This window comes from Nerophis lumbriciformis, linkage group LG14, assembly GCF_033978685.3.
Source record: "Nerophis lumbriciformis linkage group LG14, RoL_Nlum_v2.1, whole genome shotgun sequence".
Classification (NCBI taxonomy): domain Eukaryota; kingdom Metazoa; phylum Chordata; class Actinopteri; order Syngnathiformes; family Syngnathidae; genus Nerophis; species Nerophis lumbriciformis.
In genome coordinates this window covers 15,768,585-15,795,036 of record NC_084561.2, presented here as the reverse complement: position 1 = coordinate 15,795,036, position 26,452 = coordinate 15,768,585, and the positions used below count along the sequence as shown (strand labels likewise).

At 39.8% G+C, this 26,452-nt stretch overlaps 1 protein-coding gene across 1 annotated transcript in view; it reads left to right on the top strand.

The window, feature by feature from the left end:
- Positions 1-26,452, top strand: part of ptprsa (protein tyrosine phosphatase receptor type Sa) — a 476,646-nt gene that overhangs the window by 434,285 nt on the left and 15,909 nt on the right. The window contains exons 30-33 of the mRNA XM_072914629.1: positions 6,448-6,626; positions 9,779-9,905; positions 10,024-10,149; positions 22,187-22,341. Coding sequence (XP_072770730.1) covers positions 6,448-6,626; positions 9,779-9,905; positions 10,024-10,149; positions 22,187-22,341 — 587 coding nt within the window. The remainder of the gene's footprint in view (positions 1-6,447; positions 6,627-9,778; positions 9,906-10,023; positions 10,150-22,186; positions 22,342-26,452) is intronic.

The following is a 26,452-nucleotide window of genomic DNA, read 5'->3' as shown; positions in this document are numbered from 1 at the left end:
CTTATAGTCAGAAAAATACGGTATATGAATGAAAGAAATAAGTTTATTTTGGTCATTAACCATCAACCATTTTGTGTGATCAGATTAACAGTACAGATTAGACATATTAACAATCATACACATTTACACACAAAAATGTGAACTGTCAACTGTTTTTTGTTTTTTAATGATTCCCGCTGGTGGTGTGCCTCCGCATTTTTTCAACGCAAAAAATGTGCCTTAGCTGAAAAAAGGTTGAAAAACACTGGCATACACAAACCTACTCACGCTGCATTTGTGCACTCCAGACTGATTAACTTTCACCTGGAACCGTATCAGTCAGGGCACGAACGGTCTTTTTCTTCGGATTTAAAACGTCTTCCATTAATCCACAGAGCCTAATGAATGAACTTCGGCACATTCAAAAGATTTGTTTCTGTGATTTTCGTCCGAAAATTCTTTCAAAATAACTATTCCGCCAGTCTTTCTTTGCCTCGGACTTGCATCCACCCCGATATATATTCTTTGTACGGTAGTAGCGTCATGTTCGTAGCGCAATCCAAGATCATTTATTGATGCTGTCTGGTATTTAACATCAACATAGCCATTAGAAACGTAATATTTGTAATCTGTGCCATTATTACAGCGGACATCAGTTAAAATAAGTTGTAAGGATCCGCAACACCTGGTGTGACATCATAGGTCAAACAGAAAAACAAACCACCTCACTAAATTTAAATAAGCGCCCCCCCCCCCCCCCCCAGTGTACGGAAGGCACATGGCGTATGACCAATAGTGGCGTTAGAGACTGTACATGGACACTTAGACTTCACACGTCGGTGTAAAAATACAAAAAAACAAACTATTTGAGAAATCAGACTAATTTAGTGCATGGAAACCAGGTGTTGGGGGCGGATAAGCCTGCCATCAGCCTTGTCACTATCCGATCGTGCATGCACGAAGACTACGTCACTTCCTGTCAACTTGTTTTGCAGCAGTTATGTTTGTACACTCCGTCACTGTTACCAAGGATTTCTTTTCTTCTTCTTTATTTCAATAACAATGTCATGTAAAAGATAAAATACAAAAAAAAAACGGTATTTTAGAATACAGTACTTATTTTGAAACCGTACAAATTTGTATAGAAACCCGAACAATGTGCTCAGCAGTCTAAGATGGCAAAGAAATTGATATTTTTACATCAAATACTTCAATTCACAACACTGACCATTTAAAAGTCTACTTTTTGTTGGGCCGCAGAAATGGAATTAAGTTAAGTTTCTCGTTGAAAAAAATCTACGTTTAAACAAGAAATAACTCAAAAGGAGTCATTGCAATGACAGAAGAGTGAAAGTGGTTGAAATTGTGGTGATAATACTCTCTGACTCTACCTGTTCTTAATTTTTATATTATTTCTTTCTTTTACGACTAGGTAAGCTATTCTTTTAATATAAAACATTCAAAGATCACCGCATGAGACGTCACAGAATCCTCCGTCGTAATAAATTGCTCGAAAGGAAAGTGACGTAGTCTTCGCGGTACTGATTAGGTAGTGACAGGCCCTGATGCGACTCGCTGGAAACTTGACCGAGTTGTGGCTTTGTCCATTTAACTCAGGCAAAAACTTTCCCTCACTACTACTTTCTGTAGATAACGAGCCCCCCCCGTTAGTGTAAATACGGAAACCTTGTTACTTCCTCTAGATCAGGTCAAATCAACAAATCCGTCCCGAGAATGACACCTTACTAGGCAAACACTTAAATACAGTTTTGCAGCAGATTCCTAAAAATACTACTGTGCTGTCATATTGATGCTCTTTGGCTAGCTGCCTTGTAATCGTTCTCAAAAACAGCAGATTCTCAAGAATAAACAAAATAAGAAAAATTGTGACGATCCTTTTGCTTTCTGGAAATCTGGCCCCCAAAACAATTTGCAGCGAGTCAAGTTTGACCGTCTTCTCGGCGCTCCGCCGAAGCCAAAGCTGACCCCAGAGGGGACGATCCGAAGACCTCACTAAAATATCCAACCTCTGCTGTGTTTATTTGTTTATCTTACCTTTTAAAGTGGAAAAAGTCACAAATGAGATGTGTTTATTTGCTGGGATCCTCTCTAGCCGTGCACTTGCTAGCAGATACCTACTAGCTTAGGTGAAAAACTTTGTTCGTGTAACAAATCAAATTCAAGTATGAAAATCCTTGGTCCAAGACAGCCCAAGTGGAGTGTAACATCGTCAGGACAGTTGCCTCACCGATAACTGCATTTAAAGGGGAACATTATCACCAGACCTATGTAAGCGTCAATATATACCTTGATGTTGCAGAAAAAAGACCTTTTTTTTTTTTAACCGATTTCCGAACTCTAAATGGGTGAATTTTGGCGAATTAAACACCTTTCTATTATTCGCATTGGGAAGCAATCCGCCATTTTCTCACTTTCGTCGGTGTGTTGTCGGAGGGTGTAACAACACGAACAGGGACGGATTCAAGTTGCACCAGTGGCCCAAAGATGCGAAAGTGGCAAGAAATTGGACGAAATTTGTTCAAAATACGAGGGTGTGGGGAAAGCCGACGAAATGGTCAGTCGTTTGTTCCGCACACTTTACCGACGAAAGCTATGCTACGACAGAGATGGCAAGAATGTGTGGATATCCTGCGACACTCAAAGCAGATGCATTTCCAACGATAAAGACCCTAGCTTCCCTGGCCTGCTGACATCAACTCCAAAACTGGACGGATCAGCTTTCAGGAAAAGAAAGCGGATGAGGGTATGTCTACAGAATATATTAATTGATGAAAACGTTATTCATTACTCGCGGTTTTACATAAATTATTATACATAAACTGTGTTTACCAATAATTTAGCTTAAAAACATTTATTTTTTTCAATCATTCGAGTACATTCGGGTAGTCTTGTGTAATGCAGTATTTTGTGTCTATTTAGGTATGGTTAACCCGAGTGCTGAAATCGTGGAAAAATATATGTTCTTAGCGCGCCTGAAATGGGCTGTCTGCACTCTCAAAGTGCATGTTGTTGCCAAATGTATTTCATATGCTGTAAACCTAGTTCATAGTTGTTAGTTTCCTTTAATGCCAAACAAACACATACCATTCGTTGGTTAGAAGGCGATCGCCGAATTCGTCCTCGCTTTCTCCCGTGTCGCTGGCTGTCATGTCGTTTTCGTCGGTTTCGCTTGCATACGGTTCAAACCGATATGGCTCAATAGCTTCAGTTTCTTCTTCAATTTCGTTTTCGCTACCTGCCTCCACACTACAACCATCCGTTTCAATACATGCGTAATCTGTTGAATCGCTTAAGCCGCTGAAATCCGAGTCTGAATCCGAGCTAATGTCGCTATAATTTGCTGTTCTATCCCCCATGTTTGTTTGAGTTGGCATCACTGTGTGACGTCACAGGAAAATGGACGGGTGTATATAACGATGATTAAAATCAGGCACTTTGAAGCTTTTTTTAGGGATATTGCGTAATTGGGAAAATTTTGAAAAAAACGTCGAAAAATAAAATAAGCTACTGGGAACTGATTTTTAATGGTTTTAACCCTTTTGAAATTGTGATAATGTTCCCCTTTAATCGTTTCTCATTTCAGTGCCACTAAATTAATTTGGCACCAATATCTACATCGTTTTTCAGTCTGGTTACCATGGTCGACATCAACAATGGTACCAGGTACCGTGGTTTGGGACAGAAGCATATGATTTTGATGGCCTTACAAAAATGTATGTATTTCCGGTCCAACGATAGTTAGCCAGAGTCTTAGCCCTAGTTTTTGACATGACACCAGCAAGTTAATCCTCGTTGTATAACATGCAGTGCACCATGCTCACTATCCACGCCAACATATATAGTCGACTATAAATGGAAAGGAAGTGGCATGTGGGTCCAGAGATACCTTGGATGCTTCAGTACGCTGTTGCCTGACATGTTGCCAGCGTTGGCTCCGAGTTGTGTACCCACAGCAGTGTTTGGTGATATAGCTGAAGGCCTCTTTAGTGCTGCCAGGCCACCTCAAGCCCATCCAGGTCCCTTTGTGGAACACTGATCAAAGGCAATGCTGAAGCAGGAGATGAAGGGATGGCCTGAATGAACTCCAAGTGACCAGGATGTGTTGATCCTACGGTGGGAATTGGGGGAGGAAGATGGATTCTGTTCACCCAGAAATGTAACTCATCTCCAGGTGGCCAAGGAGAGGGTTAGGACACATCGGAGTGTTTTGACGTGTAATGAAAGTCGGATGTTGAGCTTATATTCCTACCATCTTGTGTCAGGGGTTTCATCGTTTGTGTCTCTGGCATTTCTCAGAACTCAAATGAACTCTAAACATTTTGTAGGCAAACACTAACCAGAACGCTGATCTACAGACACTCACCTTGGCACTGGCTGGTCACTGAACTCCTTAAGTCTCTGCCTGACTTAGACTTAGACAAACTTTAATGATCCACAGGGGAAATTGTTCAACACAGTAGCTCAGTTACAATGATGGAAAGTGTAAGGATGGAAAGGACAATGCAGGTATGAATAGACTAATACTAATACTAATAGACTAAGAAGCTACTCAAAGTATCTTAACGAGAAATGTCAGTCTTGTCTAGAAATGGGCATGTAAAAACATTTCTATGGGAATTTAGTTGTGTTATGGTTCACTTGGATAACGTTTATTTTCATATCCTGGCTTACAAATGACCTGGATCGCTTGTATTTACATTGATTAGGGTTTGTATTGCCACAATTAGATAGTGATTAAAAAAAAAATACTATATTTTGTTATATATAAACAGTTGAACAATAACAGATAAAAAACAAAGCATGAACCAATCAGTAGTTGGGTGTGAATACAGCCTAGTTTTTAGTCTAGGGCGTTTAATCGATTAATTTGATAAGAAAAAAACTTAGATGTATATTCTGTTGCTTTAATTCTTAGTTTAAAGAGTGAAACTAATAACAATTTATAAAATCTAGACTGGAACTTGAAATATGCAGTCATAGTTTCCGCACGGCCACTGCAATAGGGCGCACATGATTCTATTATACTGCAAAAACTGAAATCTAAGTATAATTAAATATCTCAAATAAGGGTGATATTTGATTATTTTCTGTCTGATAAGATAATTCTTTTCTCTAAGCATATTTTATGTTAGAGTGTTTTACTTGTTTTAAGGGTTTTGGTCCTAAATGATCTCAGTAAGATATTACAGCTTGTTGCTGAGATTTTATGACCTATATTGAGTAAAACATGCTTGAAACTAGAGTATCAATTGTTGCAAAGCTGTGTCATCAACACTCACTAGTATAAAACTACTTTTTTAAAGTAATAATTTCTTATTTCAAGCATTAAAAAAAATCATGAGTTTGACACAATTGTGTCTCATAATTAAAACAGATGACAGCCAAATGGACTTTGCTGATTGATTTTCAATGAAACAATAGAAAATACGCACTCATATAGTAGTACAGTTATTAGTGAGAATATACTTATTTTAAGGTATTTTTGGGTTCATTAAGGTTAGCTAATTTTACTTGTTTTGGAAAGTCTTGACAAGCCAAATGTTCTTGTTCTCTTGGCAGATAATTTTGCTTAGTTCAAATAAAATACCCCTAATTTTTGTATTTTTTATTCTTGTTTTTGAACACTGACTTTTTGCAGTGTAATCAAACAAGCTAATCGATGGATTACTCGATCGCTAAAGTAATTGATAATTGATAGCTGCAGCCTTAGTCTCGTCTAGCAGCTCAAAACACTGACCACTAAGGTGCCAGGTAGTTGTAACAACACTTGGTTGAATTTTGATTTCTACTACTACCAGTTTAGTCAACAAACTGTTCAGTTTAATCAGAGCAGTTAATAATAAACAGGGTTTTCATTCCTACCATTGTTCACCAATCGTCCGATTTTGTTTGCAAGGCTTCGACACCTCAAGAATTAGAATCCCATACGATTGGAAAAAAAATCTTCTGATCAGTTACTGAATTATTGCCATACTTTACAGCCTGAGCATCCCTTTGCCAGAATGTTTTATGCACACATTGCACCATTATCAAAGGAGGGGTGACCCACTTTTTCGTAGAGTTTGCTGTTTCAGACATTCTTTATCTCAGAGCTTGTTTCTACGCATGGCACATTTCTCCAGCACTAAAACTGACCCTGCAGGACGCCATGATTCCCGGATCAATGTATTGATTACTTTCTGTAGAATGCATAGTTAATAAGCAATGACCTAATAAAACGGTAAAGATTTAAGAATCAGATTGTGTTCCAACTATCCTATGCTCTTATTTTCTCTCCCATCTTCTTCAACTACCGTGGCCTCTGCCAATTCTTCTCTACCGCCCATCGACGGCATGCTTTTCTTTCATCTTCCTCCCTCTCTCTGTCCACATTTTCTGCATGTTTATTTTGACTGCCCCCGCCTTCCTTCCGTTTATCAATCTGTTCCTCTGTCTTACCCCCACCAGCGTTTGGCCAACTCCAAAGCCCACACGTCACGCTTCATCAGTGCCAACCTTCCCTGCAACAAGTTCAAGAATCGGCTGGTCAACATCATGCCCTACGAGACCACGCGTGTCTGCCTGCAGCCAATCAGAGGCCTGGAAGGATCCGACTACATCAATTCTAGCTTCATTGATGGATACAGGTAGGAGGGAAGGGACTAAGCAAGAAATCGAAAGCATATCGAAGCATGAATGCAAGACTTTAGTGATGGGGGAATTGAGTTCTGAAATGAATCGGGTACCTAAATAACTTCTGTAGGAACCCGTACGTGCGCTACAAGAATCCCACCCACTTTTTACCGATTGTCCCTCATTTAATCACGCCCTGACTTGTTACCTGCTTTCCTTTTTTATTGTAGCTAGCGCCAGCAGGGGTGTGGAACTGAACACGTTAACGGAGACGAGTACGAGTAAGCGACTTTGGGTATTTAGAAAAGCGCTATATAAATCCCAGGTATTATTACCCGTGGCCCACAATCCATTAAAATGGGGGCGGTATGGTGTAGTGGGTAGAGCGGCCGTGCCAGAAACCTGAGGGTTGCAGGTTCGCTCCCCGCCTCTTGACATCCAAATCACTGCCGTTGTGTCCTTGGGCAGGATACTTCACCCTTGCCCCCGTGCCGCTCACACTGGTGAATGAATGATGAATGAACGATAGGTAGTGGTCGGAGGGGCCGTAGGCGCAAATTGGCAGCCTTGCTTCAGTCAGTCTACCCCAGGGCAGCTGTGGCTACAAATGTAGCTTACCACCACCAGGTGTGAATGAATGATGGGTTCCCACTTCTCTGTGAGCGCAATATAAAATCTAATCCATCCATCCATCCATCCGTTTTCTACCGCTTTTCCCTTTTGGGGTCGCGGGGGGTCGCTGGAGCCTATCTCAGCTGCATTCGGGCTGTAGGTGGGGTACACCCTGGACAAGTCGCCACCACATTGCAGGGCCAAAATCTAATCCATTATTATTATTATTATTATATAAAAAAAAAAATTAAAAAAAGGGTTTCGACCGACTCATTCATAACTCACATAGCTCTGTAGGGGTGTCAATTTTTTCTAATGAATAACGATTCTTAATCAATGAAAAACATTTTTAAAATGTATTTATTTTGTTTGCATCTGTCCTACCACTCAGGCAAATCATAGATGCACATATCTGCTGTACAGATTTACTTTAAAAAAAGAGAAGTTCTGGATACTTCTCTTGTTGCCTTATTTGTATTTTACTTTATTAAATGTTTGGATAGAATTTTGTTAAACAAAACCAGTTGTTTTAAGTAATATAGAAATGTATCAAAGCTGGTATCTATTTTATGGAGGAATTTAATTAATCGTAAAACTGGCACCCAATGTTATTGAAAAGTATTTATTTTGAATCGAGATTCGATTCTGAATCGAATCGGTACCCCCTAGAATCAAATCGAATCGAATCGTGTGGTCCCCAAACAAGCAGACAAGGTTTTGAATTATGTATCATTTGTGAGAGGGTTTTGGTAGCACATCACAAACGACCAAACTCAAACACCGCTGCCATTAGGCTTGCCAAATGTCCCTTGAAAAACGTCATCGTCCAGTATTTGGAAATAAAAGTATGCGTTAAATGGTAAATGGGTTACACTTGTATAGCGCTTTTCTACCTTCAAGATACTCAAAGCGCTTTGACACTATTTCCACATTCACCCACTGATGGCTGCCATGCAAGGCCCTAACCACAACCCATCTGTAGAAAGTGACTACGATGGCGGAAGCTGGGGATCGAACCAGGGAGCCTCACGTTGCTGGCACGGCCGCTACCAACCGAGCCACGCCGTTCCGTTTTAAGCTGTCAAGGGACGCACTTTTGTCCCGCATTTTTATTACCATGAGAATAAAAAATTGTCCATAAAATATCAAAAGATTCCATCAAATGACAACAGCTTCACAAGTCTTCCACAGACTAAGCTAACCGATGCCAGAGTGCCTGATCGCTCACCTGTCGAACTCGTTTCTATTATCTGGGAAATAGCTGTGCCTTGTCTGTCAGTCACTCTGCCCCAGTTCAGGTCGGGTCGACCAGCCTTTTTATTTTTCCAGGGACTTGGCAACCCTATCTGCCATGCATGACATCATATGTATATTCATTTCAGAGGGATTAGGGGCCTCATTTATAAAAGTGTGGGTGGAACTGAACTAAAACATTGAGTATGCACAAACCCCAGCAAAACATTTTGACTTATAAAACCATGCTGTGCACACCTGTAGTGAATTGTGGGTGCAACAGTTCCTCCCCAGTGTCCTCCGGCAATCATCCAAAAATAGTCATGCTAATTAGCTCATGAATATGGTGATGAGTTTGACGTGTTGGCCTGTCAATAAAGGAAGATAGACATGGCGACTCCATAGAAGAAGGCAACATTTTCAGATAGGTGCTTATTACATCGAACATTGTAACTACCGTATTTTTCGGAGTATAAGTCGCTCCGGAGTATAAGTCGCACCGGCCGTAAATGCATAATAAAGAAGGAAAAAAACATATATAAGTCGCATTTTTTGGGGAAATGTATTTGATAAAACCCAACACCAAGAATAGACATTTGAAAGGCAATTTAGAATAAATAAAGAATAGCGAACAACAGGCTGAATAAGTGTACGTTATATGATGCATAAATAACCAACTGAGAACGTGCCTGGTATGTTAACGTAACATATTATGGTAAGAGTCATTCAAATAACTATAATATATTGAACATGCTATACGTTTACCAAACAATCTGTCACTCCTAATCGCTAAATCCGATGAAATCTTATACGTCTAGTCTCTTACGTGAATGAGCTAAATAATATTATTTGATATTTTACGGTAATGTGTTAATAATTTCACAAATAAGTTGCTCCTGAGTATAAGTCGCACCCCCCGGCCAAACTATGAAAAAAACTGCGATTTAAGTGTAGAAAAACTTGCTCCGAAAAATACGGTTCATACATACATTAGTATACATATATATATATACACACACACATATATATATATATATATATATATATATATATGTATATATATATATATATATATATATATATCTGTGTGTGTGTGTGTTTTTATGTGAGTATAAACTTTATTTGGTGAGCTTTACGCATAGACGAAAGAGTGCAAAGAAATACGCTACTTTTTTTCGCATTTAATTTTTCTACAAATACCGAATTTGGAAAAGTTACTCAAGCACATTTCACCCTGATTGACGCACCTTTTTTGTGCGCAGTAACTTTTAAAAGTCGCCTGAATCCCAAAAGCTGACATGATGAAACTTCCTTCCTACAGGCAACAAAAGGCCTACATTGCCACACAGGGCCCTCTGGCAGAGACTACCGAGGACTTCTGGAGAATGCTTTGGGAGAACAATTCCACCATTGTCGTCATGTTGACCAAACTGAGAGAGATGGGAAGGGTATGGCCGTAAATCGTATAAAATGTGTATTCTTTTACCTGACGAAGACATCAGGTGTAAAAAAAAAAAAAAAGTACATTCTAAAGAAATACACTAATGTCGTTGTGTGTTCTCGCAGGAAAAGTGTCACCAGTATTGGCCCGCGGAGCGCTCTGCCAGGTATCAGTACTTTGTAGTGGACCCCATGGCGGAGTACAACATGCCTCAGTACATCCTTCGAGAGTTCAAAGTCACGGATGCCCGGGTAAGACAAAAAGCAGGCTCACAATAAAAGGCTTGTATTATTTGTGTTTTTCGGGGGCAGCGAGCAGCATCCTGCACATCAGGGGGATAGGTTTCATTGTTGAGAATACATTTCCTGGGTTTATTTTGGGCCCAATTAGGTGGGACAGTCTGAAACGGCAAGCATCACATAAAAGAGTTTCCCTTCTCCAAAAAGGCCGACGTCGGCAATGATTTCCCATGCTGTGTGGCAGCGAGCTAGTTAGCGGCCTTCCTGTTGATATCGGAACGTGTTGCACATCACACAGACGTCACGTGCTGTACGCGCACGTCACATATGCACATAATCAGCCACAGATACGTGGCGGGAAATGAATAAATGCAGTTTCAGCTGGTCTGCCAACATGCGTCTTATATTTATATGCATGGAAAACTCATTTACTGTGCAGTACACACTAACCTTGCTGACGCTACTAAAAATAATAGTTTTACCTCAGTTGTTACAGATTTGTGACGATTTTGTCCTGGTTTTTGAATCGAACCCATCGGTTATTGTAGTCAACATTGCGCGTAACAAACTACGTACTCCTGTGGAATTAAATTGAATACCTGCTTTATTGAATTTTATTGTTCCACCTTAGAAAACACTTGGCTCTCCAAGTACCACCATAATGACCAACAGTAAAAATACGGTACTATAGTAGGCCTAAGTATTCATTAATAACAAGGCCATTGTAAAATTACACACATTTTGAACAGTAACACTGTGTTTGAATATTTCAAAATTTAACATTTTGTGTTCGCTATTTCCTTCAACACTACTAATCATGCAGATTTCATGAGGCACAACAAAGACTACTTTGGGACAAGTGATGATCCTGAATCTTATTTTTCTGGGCCTGAGTATAAGGAGGTTAAGCTGCAAGTTTTTGAAGCTGTGCACTGCAAAAAATGAAATCTAAGTAAGATTAAATATCTCAAATAAGTGTGATATTTGCTTATTTTCTGTCTGATAAGATAATTCTTCTCACTATGCAGATTTTATGTTGGAGTGTTTTACTTGTTTTAAGGGTTTTGGTCCTAAATGATCTCAGTAAGATATCACAGCTTGTTGCTGAGATTTTATGACCTATATTGAGTAAAACATGCTTGAAACTAGAATATCAACTGATGCAAAGCTGTGTCATTAACACTCACAAGTATAAAACTACTTTTTTAACGTAATAATTTCTTACTTCAAGCATGAAAAAAAAATCATGATGTCATTATGTCAAGATAATGGCACTAGCATTTACTTAATTTAAGAATATTTTTCCACATATTGAGCAAAAAGGTCTCTTTTTTTTTTCTATCAAGAAAAGTGCACTTGTTATTAGTGGGAATATACTTATTTTAAGGTATTTTTGGGTTCATTGAGGTTAGCTAATTTTACTTGTTTTGGAAAGTCTTGACAAGACGGATTTTCTTGTTCTATTGGCAGGTAATTTTGCTTAGTTCAAATAAAATACCCCTCATTTTTGTATTTTTTTTTCTTGTTTTTGAACACTGACTTTTTGCAGTGTGTGATCAACACTAAGCATCATGTAGCAGCATTGCTAAGTCCTGAACAAGAAATAACAAACTACAGTCATAATAAAGCCATCACTCACTGTACAATGTCTGCTCTCACTGGAATGCCGACTAATGGGATGTTTATATCTTTCAGCACAAGATTTGTGTTCCCTGTTTAGATGATGAATTAATCATAAATCTCACTCCTCAAATAGAGATAAAGGTGTAAATAATCAATCAAAATGTTTACATTACACCAATATAGACATTATTGGTGGGAATTATTTTGAAATATTGATATTAATCTAATTTGGCTTTGGTTTTCATAAACGTTCCACAAGATGTTGCCATTTCTCCATTCTTTATCTTTGTAAATATAGTGCCTAAAAGCCTCAAGTTGATTGAGGCGCTTCATAAAACTCCACGACGTGAGTACATGCACATTTCAGGTGAATAAGTGCCATGTGTGGATGACTCTACTCGGTGATGTCATTACGCCTTCAATAAATACAGCTAATAAAGCTGATTTTTAATCTGATTCTAAGAGGGCAGAGTGGGAAATCTGCAAACAAACTAATTACAACTGCAAATCGGTTCTCATCGTTCACCTGAAAGAGCCGTTCGAAAGACTCGACTCATTCGCGAACGTCACATCTCTACTCAGTATGTTGATAGCTGCATGTGCTATTCAGCTCTCTGTGATCCCGGCGTTGCTAAAAGTAGTTCCTCTGTGTTAGTTCGTAGAATAACTATATGTTTAATACTTGGTTAATATGCAGGTTGCAACAATTAAATGGTGTATTGTTGGCGGTTTTTGCATGGTGGACTTCCATTTGCTACGTTGTTAGCATCGAGAAGCCGCATATTGCAAAAAAAGAAAGAAAAATTGTGTGTTCTTGTCTAACTTAGGAATGGTGAGTGATTAGCTAAACTCCAAGAAATAGTGCAGTTCCTTTAGGAGTTCTGAAGCCGTGACACGTCAGAATGGGCTTAGACACTTATTTCTTTGTGCTTGCTTACTAATGATGAAAAGGGGTTAGCAATAAAGTACACACACAACACAATACCATTGTCGTGAAAATAGATTTTAACATATGTATCGGACTGCCGATAATATCGGCCGAAAAATGCTTTAAAATGTGATATCGGAAATTATCGGTATCGGTTTCAAAAAGTAAAATGTATGACTTTTTAAAACGCCACTGTGTACACGGACGTAGGGAGGAGTACAGAGCGCCAATAAACCTTAAAGGCACTGCCTTTGCGTGTCGGCCCAATCACATACCATACCATACCATACCAACTTTATTTATAAAGCCCTTTAAAAACAAGTACAGTTGAAAAACAAAGGGCTGTACACCACAAAGAAATAGAGGCAAAGGACAGACTAAAAAATAACATTTAAAACAGAAATAAAAATACACAATTAAAAAGCAAATATAAATTACCCTAAGAACAGTTTGTTAGATAAAAACAGTTTAAAAGTTAAAAACAGTACAAAAAGTTAAAAGCTAAAAACAGTTCAAAGTCTCACATAATATATACGGCTTTTCACACACACAAGTGAATGCCATGCATACTTGGTCAACAGCCATACAGGTCACACTGAGGGTGGCCGTATAAACAACTTTAACACTGTTACAAATATGCGCCACACTGTGAACCCACACCAAACAAGAATGACAAACACATTTCGGGAGAACATCCGCACCGTAACACAACATAAACATAACAGAACAAATACCCAGAACCCCTTGCAGCATTAACTCTTCCAGGACGCTACAATATACACCCCCCGCTACTCCCTACCCCCCCACCTTAACCCCGCCCACCTCAACCTCCTCATGGAGAGCATGTCCCAAATTCCAAGCTGCTGTTTTGAGACATGTTAAAAAAAATAATGCACTTTGCGACTTCAATAATAAATATGGCAGTGCCATGTTGGCATTTTTGTCCATAACTTGAGTTGATTTATTTTGGAAAACCTTGTTACATTGTTTAAATCATCCAGCGGGGCATCACAACAAAATTAGGCATAATAATGTGTTAATTACACGACTGTATATATCGGTATCGGTTGATATCGGAATCGGTAATTAAGAGTTGGACAATATCGGAATATCAGATATTGGCAAACAAGTCATTATTAGACATCTCTAAATAAAACTCCATAAATTAGCCACTCCTTCTTATATGCCGCAGGGGTCGAAGTGTTGGAAACTAGTAGCGGTTTATAGTCCAGAATGTACGGTGGTAGAGAAGATCTCGAGAAGTGGTGCGCTAAGCCAAATCGTCGATGGTATAGAGTCGGACCACCATAAGGCAGAAAAAAGGTGATAGTGCTGTACAAACAACACGGGTGGGGTTATTTGTTCAAGAGGATTAGGTCTGTGGGAATTGAAGAGTGCAGCGTATACAAGAAGAGTGTGTGTGTAGGTTGTTTGATTAAGGTTAGAAAAAAACGTACAATCTGCGCGAGTATAGGACTAAAACAGAACCAAGGCCACATGGTGGTGTTTGAGTGTTTACCTATTTGTACGACTAAATGCTTGTGTGCGCGCTGATAGTAAAACACACATCTACTCGCGAGCCACTCAAGTATTTAATCACACAATTTGACACGCCGTGTGGGCCCTCGGGTTGTGTGTTAAAATGCCCTGTTTTTTATTTCCCGGCTCATTGTGTTGTTGTCTTTGTCGCTCCCCTTTTTTTCATTTTTCTTTAATCCTCCCGCTGAGGCGAAACGTATCGCAGATGAAAGACAAAAAAGGGCCCGAAAGAAAGGGAACATGCGAAGCGTCTCTCAACCTGACACGTGCAAAAGCGGTCGGCGTATGCAAATGAGGGCGATAGAATCGCTATATTGAGCGGTGCGGGGAAAAACATCGGCAGCTAAGATAACAAATAGGACTCTCTTGGATTTGATTATATTATGGCCATCATTCAGTGCGTTTCTTGTAAATCAGTCCCCATCTGCAGTCACACGTGGAAAAAGCCCTAATGGACGATACATAGTGAATGCATGAATAGATGAATGTTTGCGATGCCATTTTAATATCATTTCAGGCGTCAGACGCATAATAAAAAATCTGTAGACTATATTCTGTATTTTGAATGGAACATTGGGTTGTATATTCATGACATTACGTGTGCATCAGGGGGTATTTTAGGTCATGATTTGAAACACTGAAGACAGAAAAAGTCACAAGGGATGAGTATCTTTCACATTTGAATTAATACGATACCAATATCCCCATACTTGTATTCATGTGGTAATAATTGTTTTTTTTTGTTTAACAATAAAATCGTTTTTATTCAAGCTGATAATAAATGGGCGCCCAGATGCTGGATCTTGTGTTTTTTCTAAATTCGGAGTCTCATTTGCACATATTTTTGTTTAACAATAAAATAGTTTTTATACAAGCTGATAATAAATGGGCTGTTCAGTTGCTAGATCTTGTTTTTTTTCTTCACATTTCTGAGTCTCATTCTCAATATGCATTCATTTAAATTTGTCCCAGTTCTGTTGCCGCAGTTAAGAAGTAGTCTTTGCTAGAGATAAATGCTTTAAAATGTAATATCGGAAATTATCGGTATCGGTTTCAAAAATATCAGTATCAGTTTCAAAAAGTAAAATTTATGACTTTTTAAAGCACCGCTGTGTACACGGACGTAGGGAGAAGTACAGAATGCCAATAAACCGTAAAGGCACTGCCTTTGCACTGGCTTTTTACACACACAAGTGAATGCAATTCATACTTGGTCAACAGCCATACAGGTCACACTGAGGGTGGCCGTATAAACAACTTTAACACTGTTACAAATATGCGCCACACTGTGAACCCACACCAAACAAGAATGACAAACACATTTCGGGAGAACATCCGCACCGTAACACAACATAAACACAACAGAACAAATACCCAGAACCCCTTGCAGCACTAACTCTTCTGGGACGCTACAAGGACATGCTCTCAGGGAGAGCATGTCCCAAATTCCAAGCTGCTGTTTTGAGGCATGTTAAAAAAAATAGTGCACTTTGTGACTTCAATAATAAATATGGCAGTGCCATTTTTTTCCATAACTTGAGTTGATTTATTTTGGAAAATTTTGTTACATTGTTTAATGCATCCAGCGGGGCATCACAACAAAATTAGGCATAATAATGTGTTAATTCCACGACTGTATATATCGGTATCGGTTGATATCGGAATCGGTAATTAAGAATTGGACAATATCGGATATCGGCAAAAAAGCCATTATCAGACATCTCTAGTTTTTGCCATTAAGTTCAATGCACTAGTTTGTCTTTGTTGAGTCCTTGTTGAGTGTTTATACTGTAAGTAGTGTACTTCTTACACAGAAGCGGTTTAATTGTAACATGCATCTTAGTTGTAGTTTTGATTACCAAATTTGGAGGTGTTGAAATTGCCATGTAAAACTGCTAATGCTAACCAGTAGCATGTATATGGCATATCCAATCAGCATTGAGCTAGTACATTTTTAAAGTGGAGCCTTACTTTTAAAGTGCTTTTTATCAGGCATGTTTGCTTTGTTGGGATGAAAACAATGCAAAATTACTTAGAGGCTGTTCGTTGAGACGACTGTGATTACGCTTGTTTGCCCGCCAAGTATTTGAGTCGGTGCCGAGTCTCCAACCGAATGTGACGTCACGCGCAACAAAAGGTTGGTCAGCAGGAATATTAAAGGACTGAGGCCAACATTATTCGAAAGAGTGATGCAAAACTATTTCTTTATAATTACCAAAGTAAAAATATAGAACTTGAAGCAGAAAAATGTCAACTAGTTGACGGATCTGCATTATGAGTTTCTCTCTGGCACTCACCGGACTCTTTCCATTCCCCTCTCCATTATCTCTCCTGCTTGTGCTTTGCTACAGGTTTTTTCCTGGTTTCTTACTAACCCCCCGAGGAGTTTAGTTTGGGACTTGCTTTTTTTTGTCCTCCTTTCCCCCCCATGTTTACCATTTTCCCACATTCTATGGGGCACCACCCTAGGGACTTCCCGTCAGCATTCCTGTTCTGTCACCCAGTACAATATATGGGTCTGTGCTGAAAATTTAATTTTGTTGTACTTTTTAAGTGCAATGAGAATAAAGCGCGATCCTATCTTAGAAGTTACAGCTTTAGAAAAGAGGTGACTTAATGGTGCACATTCCCTTTTCTTTTCTTAATGGCGTTGACTCATTGTCACAATAGCGATACAGAATTGTACTAAGCACCAACACTTCTGTTTTCCAAGTCGCATTAAAGTTGAATTTCCGGTGGTGGCTAAAACTCAAACTCATAAAACCCATTAAAAAGAAATAAACGTTTACATCACGTGTTTTCGTCCTGGTGGTGGAACTGTGGACCAGCTCTATACTCTCGGCAGGGTCCTTGAGGGTGCATGGGAGTTTGCCCAACCAGTCTATATGTGCTTTGTGGACTTGGAGAAGGCATTTGACCGTGTCCCTCGGGAGGTCCTGTGGGGAGTGCTCAGAGAGTATGGGGTATCGGACTGTCTGATTGTGGCAGTCCGCTCCCTGTATGATCAGTGTCAGAGCTTGGTCCGCATTGCCGGCAGTAAGTCGGACACGTTTCCAGTGAGGGTTGGTCTCCGCCAAGGCTGCCCTTTGTCACCGGTTCTGTTCATAACTTTTATGGACAGAATTTCTAGGCGCAGTCAAGGCGTTGAGGGGATCTGGTTTGGTGGCTGCAGGATTAGGTCTCTGCTTTTTGCAGATGATGTGGTCCTGATGGCTTCATCTAGTCACGATCTTCAGCTCTCACTGGATCAGTTCGCAGCAGAGTGTGAAGCGACTGGGATGAGAATCAGTACCTCTAAGTCCGAGTCCATGATTCTCGCCCGGAAAAGGGTGGAGTGCCATCTCCGGGTTGGGGAGGAGACCCTGCCCCAAGTGGAGGAGTTCAAGTACCTCGGAGTCTTGTTCACGAGTGAGGGAAGAGTGGATCGTGAGATCGACAGGCGGATCGGTGCGGCGTCTTCAGTAATGCGGACGCTGTATCGATCCGTTGTGGTGAAGAAGGGGCTGAGCCGGAAGGCAAAGCTCTCAATTTACCGGTCGATCTAGGTTCCCATCCTCACTCATGGTCATGAGCTTTGGGTTATGACCGAAAGGACAAGATCACGGGTACAAGCGGCCGAAATGAGTTTCCTCCGCCGGGTGGCGGGGCTCTCCCTTAGAGATAGGGTGAGAAGCTCTGCCATCCGGGGGGAGTGCAAAGTAAAGCCGCTGCTCCTCCACATCGAGAGGAGCCAGATGAGGTGGTTCGGGCAGGATGCCACCCGAACTCCTCCCTCGGGAGGTGTTTAGGGCACGTCCAACCGGTAGGAGGCCACGGGGAAGACCCAGGACACGTTGGGAAGACTATGTCTCCCGGCTGGCCTGGGAACGCCTCGGGATCCCCCGGGAGGAGCTGGACGAAGTGGCTGGGGAGAGGAAAGTCTGGGCTTCCCTGCTTAGGCTGCTGCCCCCCGCGACCCGACCTCGGATAAGCGGAAGAAGATGGATGGATGGATGGATCACGTGTGGTGATGGTTTGACATTAAACGACTGTCTAGGCAGAGAACAAGTCCTTTTGTTTTCCACAAAAAATGTAGACAGTTTCCTTACTCAGCAGTGAGTTACATAACAACAATCGTGAGGAAGTTAACACCTGGCTAACACAAGGATTATTTCCTTCCAGAATCACAATGAGGTGCTTCGTTGTGAAAACATCGCTTTGAAGAAGCTCTGTTCTCTCACCATTTAAGACTTAACAAGTTTATCAGTCGATCTCACACCAAATTGCTTAGATTGACTTTTTGTCCAGTGGGTTTGACGAGCTGTCAGTTTTTATTTTCTATTTTTAACCATCCAATCCCACCTCCCGCTCTGATAGACTTTCTATTCATGCTTCTTAAACCCCTACCCTGCCATCCTCCCCCAACACTCGCCCATCGAATTGGACTATCGATCGCATCACAGGATTATCCTATTCACCATGGTGTCTCGGACAAGACGCGTGTCATGCCAAACGCACCATTGATTAGTGTCAGGAGGAGCCGCTACTCACCAACCAGGAGAGAAAATTGGGAAGACCAAGATCAATCTCTTTTCGACAGCATTTGAAAATCCTTGTTTGTCCTACGATGTGGAAGAACGGACGAAAGTCTTTTGTAATTCAACAACTCTTATTGGTACTACAAACCCCGTTTCCATATGAGTTGGGAAATTGTGTTAGATGTAAATATAAACGGAATACAATGATTTGCAAATCATTTTCAACCCATATTCAGTTGAATATGCTACAAAGACAACATATTTGATGTTCAAACTGATAAACTTTTTTTTTTTTTGCAAATAATCATTAACTTTAGAATTTGATGCCAGCAACACGTGACAAAGAAGTTGGGAAAGGTGGCAATAAATACTGATAAAGTTGAGGAATGCTCATCAAACACTTATTTGGAACATCTCACAGGTGAACAGGAAAATTGGGAACAGGTGGGTGCCATGATTGGGTATAAAAGTAGATTCCATGAAATGCTCAGTCATTCACAAACAAGGATGGGGCGAGGGTCACCACTTTGTCAACAAATGCGTGAGCAAATTGTTGAACAGTTTAAGAAAAACCTTTCTCAACCAGCTTTTGCAAGGAATTTAGGGATTTCACCATCTACGGTCTGTAATATCATCAAAGGGTTCAGAGAATCTGGAGAAATCACTGCACGTAAGCAGCTAAGTCCGTGACCTTTGATCCCTCAGGCTGTACTGCATCAACAAGCGACATCAGTGTGTAAAGGATATCACCACATGGGCTCAGGGACACTTCAGAAACCTACTGTCAGTAACTACAGTTGGTCGCTACATCTGTAAGTGCAAGTTAAAACTCTCCTATGGAAGGCGAAAACCGTTTATCAACAACACCCAGAAACGCCGTCGGCTTCGCTGGGCCTGAGCTCATCTAAGATGGACTGATACAAAGTGGAAAAGTGTTCTGTGGTCTGACGAGTCCACATTTCAAATTGTTTTTGGAAAATGGGGACGTCGTGTTCTCCGGACCAAAGAGGAAAAGAACCATCTGGATTGTTATAGGCACAAAGTTGAAAAGCCAGTCTCTGTGATGGTTTGGGGGTGTATTAGTGCCCAAGACATGGGTAACTTACACATCTGTGAAGGCGCCATTAATGCTGAAAGGTACATACAGGTTTTGGAGCAACATAGGTTGCCATCCAAGCAACGTTACCATGGACGCCCCTGCTTATTTCAGCAAGACAATGCCAAGCCACATGTTACATCAACGTGGCTTCATAGTAAAAGAGTGCGGGTACTAGACTGGCCTGCCTGTAGTCCAGACCTGTCTCCCATTGAAAATGTGCGGCGCATTATGAAGCCTAAAATACCACAACGGAGACCCCCGGACTGTTGAACAACTTAAGCTGTACATCAAGCAAGAATGGGAAAGAATTCCACCTGAGAAGCTTCAAAAATGTGTCTCCTCAGTTCCCAAACGTTTACTGAGTGTTGTTAAAAGGAAAGGCCATGTAACACAGTGGTGAACATGCCCTTTCCCAACTACTTTGGCACGTGTTGCAGCCATGAAATTCTAAGTTAATTATTATTTGCTAAAATAAAGTTTGAGTTTGAACATCAAATATCTTGTCTTTGTAGTGCATTCAATTGAATATGGGTTGAAAAGAATTTGCAAATCATTGTATTCCGTTTATATTTACATCTAGCACAATTTCCCAACTCATATGGAAACGGGGTTTGTAAATGCATAATACAGACAAACCTCAGTTTGCGTTCAGAATCCGTTCTAAAAGGTTACACGAAGACTGGATCGTACGAAAATGTAATACATTTATAATGTTAATCCATTATGCCATGTACAATGTTCCTCATCTTCTTCGTTATCAACATTGATGGTACTTTTTTTTTAGCCCCATTGTGAGTTACTTAGCAATACTCACTAACAAAAGCAGAGTCACTGAGATCTGGTCAAGCTTTAGGCCCAAATTTGACTTTTCATTGAAATACAAATCATACAATAAATGGGGTGTACAAAAACCAAGGTGCCACTCACTGTCTGTAGAAATTCCATTAGTGCGTCAAAGTTAAAAATGTATGCTTTTGACTTAAATAGGACAGTTTTATTCTGTCCACCAAGAAACTCGATAATTTTGATATCCACCACAGAATGGACAACTTCTCAACTGATCTTCTTTCTGTAGAAAAGAAAACCAGTGTTGTTTTAATATCAAACACAATATGCCCACCTATATAACTGGCATCGATTTTTGACTACAATTGGCTGAACACTCAAAATTCGGAATATGGTCTTGACATTTTTGATAACATTATTACCGCCTGACAGGTGACCTGCAATTTGCATCATTTAATATGAAAATACCAAAGTACTTAAAGGGGTCTCACCCTACATTTGCAGCTTTTCAGACTTCTTGTTCTACATGATGTGGAAGTGCTATATAATGAAGTTAGTTTGTTTTGAAGTGATCCCTGCTTTAATTCTTGTGTTACTTTTTTCTAAAAATGGCAGCCAGAAAGTCAGTGAAAGTCATTCTAAGACTTTCTGAGAATAGTTGACTATTCTAACATCTGATTTAGAGGAGTCTGATTCAACAATCAACCTTACAGTCCAATCGACGGACATTCAATCCCCAGCTAGGAAGTCTGTCTCACTACTATTAGCTGACAATTAGAGATGTCCAATAATGGCTTTTTTGCCGATATCCGATATTCCGATATTGTCCAACTCTTAATTATTGATTCCGATATCAACCGATACCGATATATACAGTCGTGGAATTAACACATTATTATGCCTAATTTTGTTGTGATACCCCGCTGGATGCATTAAACAATGTAACAAGGTTTTTCAAAATAAATCAACTCAAGTTATGGAAAAGAAATGCCAACATGGCACTGCCATATTTATTATTGAAGTCACAAAGTGCATTATTTTTTTTTAACATGCCTCAAAACAGCACCTTGGAATTTGGGACATGCTCTCCCTGAGAGAGCATGAGAAGGTTGAGTTGGGGGGGTAAGGGATAGAGAGGGGTGTATATTGTAGCGTCCCGGAAGAGTTAGTGCTGCAAGGGGTTCTGGGTATTTGTTCTGTTGTGTTTATGTTGTGTTACGATGCGGATGTTCTCCCAAAATGTGTTTGTCATTCTTGTTTGGTGTGGGTTCACAATGTGACGCATATTTGTAACAGTGTTAAAGTTGTTTATACGGCCACCATCAGTGTGACCTGTATGGCTATTGACCAAGTATGTTTGCATTCACTTGTGTGTATGAAAAGCCATAGATATTATGTGATTGGGCCGGCACATAAAGCCAGTGCGTTTAAGGTTTATTGGCGCTCTGTACTTCTCCCTACTAGGATAGCGGCATACAAACAACCCACACATTTTGTGTCTGTTTTTGAAGCATTTTTCTGGTACTTTCTTGCCAACTAACGTCTCCGTTTCTGCAGGATGGCCAATCCAGGACAGTAAGGCAGTTCCAGTTCACCGACTGGCCGGAGCAAGGCGTTCCCAAATCTGGGGAGGGCTTTATCGATTTCATCGGCCAGGTGCATAAAACCAAGGAGCAGTTTGGACAGGATGGGCCGATCTCTGTTCACTGCAGGTACGAGCACACATACCCAACATGAACCCTTGATTTGCATTGATTAGACAGATATGAATTATTTAAAGCTCTCTAGAAGCGACTATTAACCGCATATCATGACGAGCCGGAGTTCCTTTTCTAAAAGCAATCTGAGGTTTTATGTAACCAACAGCATTAAATCATGTCTTCATAGCCGACCGCCTCTTGTGGTGTGGCCCTCACAGATCCACCACATATTATACTCCCTTTCTTTCTACCACGGCAGTACTTTGGACGTCCACAGGCCCATCTCTTCCATAATTGATACGGCTGAAATGTAGTGTGGCATTTGCAAAGAGGAGGCACATGAAATAAAGCAGGCATTCTTTTTGTTTTTATGATCCATGATGGATTCTGATACCTGGGGTGTCGATTCCAAGGTAACCTACATCATTAACTAGCCACGCTGGTTGGGCAGGAACTGATAAGCGCTTGTGGTTATGAGTCCAGAGCTCAGATTAGTCATATTTAGCCATAGACCTTGAGCAGCCTCTATCTTCTCGCTTTTGTAGCTTATGTTTTTTTTTTCCTGAAAAAATATACTGAGAACCAGCGTCCACAGCAGTGGATTTTTGTGTTTTGTATAATCTGGCGATTCACTCCAAAATACAACCTGACTGGACTTTACATGAAACGATTAGCAAGTTTTTATTAATTAACAAAAATGTATCATTTTAAAATGTATTTCCCTTCAACACCTCGCTGTGACAATATTGTATTTATGTCCGAATATTAGGGTCTTTTTTTTCAGGTTAATTGAAATTATGCAAGTGAGTTATAAACTGTGATTAACAGTTTAAATTCAAAAGTGTGATTATTTTAAACATTTATCGTTTGACAGCACAAATTTACAATACAATAAAACATTTTAAAATGTTTTAAAATAAATATATTTTGTAATTAAAAAAAATTTAATTTTAAAACATATATTCCATTCAAACTCGCAGAGTGTTCCTGTGTGACATTTGCGACAAAGATGTCACATCAGTGTCCAAAAACTGGGGTCTTTTTTCAAGTGAATTGTAATCATCCACATTGCAAAAATTCAGTGTTCAAAAACAAGAAAAAAAAAAAAAAAAAAATTAGGGGTATTTTATTTGAACAAAGTAAAATTATCTGCCAATAGAACAAGAAAATTCAGCTTGTCAAGACTTTCCAAAACAGCTAACCTCTATGAACCCAAAAATACCTTAAAATAAGTATATTCTCACTAATAACAAGTGCACTTTTCTTGATAGAAAAAAAATTGAGACCTTTTTGCTCAATATGTTGAAAAATATTCTTAAATTAAGTAAATGCTAGTAGCATTATCTTTACATAATGATATGCGCTCGACATCATGATTTTTTTTTTCATGCTTGAAATAAGAAGTTATTTCTTTGAAAAAGTAGTTTTATACTTGTGAGTGTTGATGACACAGCTTTGCATCTGTTGATATTCTAGTTTCAAGCATGTTTTACTCAATATAGGTCATAAAATCTCAGCAACAAGCTGTAATATCTTACTGAGATCATTTAGGACCAAAACCCTTAAAACAAGTAAAAGACTCTAACATAAAATCTGCTTAGTGAGAAGAATTATCTTATCAGACAGAAAATAAGCAAATATCACCCTTATTTGAGATATTTATACAAACCCCGTTTCCATATGAGTTGGGAAATTGTGTTAGTTGTAAATATAAACGGAATACAATGATTTGCAAATCCTTTTCAACCCATATTCAATTGAATGCACTACAAAGACAAGATATTTGATGTTCAAACTCATAAACTTTATTTTTTTTTTACAAATAATAATTAACTTAGAATTTCATGGCTGCAACACGTGCCAAAGTAGTTGGGAAAGGGCATGTTCACCACTGTGTTACATGGCCTTTCTCAGTAAACGTTTGGGAACTGAGGAGACACATTTTTTAAGCTTTTCAGGTGGAATTCTTTCCCATTCTTGCTTGATGTACACTTAAGTTGTTCAACAGTCCGGGGGTCTCCGTTGTGGTATTTTAGGCTTCATAATGCGCCACACATTTTCAATGGGAGACAGGTCTGGACTACAGGCAGGCCAGTCTAGTACCCGCACTCTTTTACTATGAAGCCACATTGATGTAACGCGTGGCTTGGCATTGTCTTGCTGAAATAAGCAGGGGCGTCCATGGTAACGTTGCTTGGATGGCAACATATGTTGCTCCAAAACCTGTATGTACCTTTCAGCATTAATGGCGCCTTCACAGATGTGTAAGTTACCCATGTCTTTGGTACTAATATACCCCCATACCATCACAGATGCTGGCTTTTCAACTTTGCGCCTATAACAATCCGGATGGTTCTTTTCCTCTTTGGTCCGGAGGACACGACGTCCACAGTTTCCAAAAACAATTTGAAATGTGGACTCGTCTGACCACAGAACACTTTTCCACTTTATATCAGTCCATCATAGATGAGCTCAGGCCCAGCGAAACCGACGGCGTTTCTGGGTGTTGTTGATAAACGGTTTTCGCCTTGCATAGGAGATTTAACTTGCACTTACAGATGTAGCGACCAACTGTAGTTACAGACAGTAGGTTTCTTAAGTGTTCCTGAGCCCATGTGGTGATATCCTTTACACACTGATGTCGCTTGTTGATGCAGTACAGCCTGAGGGATCGAGGGTCACGGGCTTAGCTGCTTACATGCAGTGATTTCTCCAGATTCTCTGAACCCTTTGATGATATTACGGACCGTAGATGGTGAAATCCCTAAATTCCTTGCAATAGCTGGTTGAGAAAGGTTGTTCTTAAACTGTTCAACAATTTGCTCACGCATTTGTTGACAAAGTGGTGACCCTCGCCCCATCCTTGTTTGTGAATGACTGAGCATTTCATGGAATCTACTTTTATACCCAATCATGGCACCCACCTGTTCCCAATTAGCCTGCACACCTGTGGGATGTTCCAAATAAGTGTTTGATGAGCATTCCTCAACTTTATCAGTATTTATTGCCACCTTTCCCAACTTTTTTGTCACGTGTTGCTGGCATCAAATTCTAAAGTTAATGATTATTTGCAAAAAAAAAAATGTTTATCAGTTTGAACACCAAATATGTTGTCTTTGTAGCATATTCAACTGAATATGGGTTGAAAATGATTTGCAAATATTGTATTCCGTTTATATTTACATCTAACACAATTTCCCAACTCATATGGACACAAGGTTTTTACTTAGATTTCAGTTTTTGTAGTGCATCCATCCATTTTCTACGGCTTGTCCCGTTCGGAGCCTCTCTCAGCTGATTCGGGCGGAAGGCGAGGTACACTTTGGACAAGTCGCCACCTCATCACAGGGCCAACACAGATAGGCATGCAAGTGCATAATCAGATGTGATTATATGCGATGAATCAAAATTTGAAAGTGTGACTAACATGATAAAAAAAAACGTATCGCAGACAGCGCTACCTGCTAATAGAAAAATAATAATTTTGAAATATTTTAAAATCAGTATTACTTTTATAAAAAAAATATTTTGACACATATTTACCCTTCAAACTCTCACTGAAATCTTGAAAACAGGCTTAGTACAACTTCTCATGACAGTATGTTGATGATCAAACACACAACGCAATGACTCATTTTGTCGCTGTCACATAAACATGTTTTACTTGGAAAAATACGTTATCCCCCCACCCCTATTACTGTCCCACTGGCGCCATGACATCATCAAGCATCACCTTCCACCATGTTCGTAAGCACTGATGTCACCACCATCTCTACTGGGAGTTGTCAGAAGTGCCAGGGAAGGTCTGGTCCACTTTGACTTATTCCTCCCATTACGGTGGTGAGCAGCCAAATGTAGACACTCTGAATTATAACATAACATATAACATCCAAAGGATGAATACATTTAGAACATTTGCTTTGGTCCTCAGAAGAGCATTTCTACGAAACCACTGATGCCTTCAATGAGTACTTGTACTAAGAAAAGTATGTTTTGATCTTGTTTCTTTGGAAATGTCACCAGAGTTAAGGTAAAAATGTACTGTTAGAAGAGGAAACACTTTTAAGAAAGGGTCGTTTTCTATAATGAACAAGTTAACGCATGTGATAAATCACAAAAAATG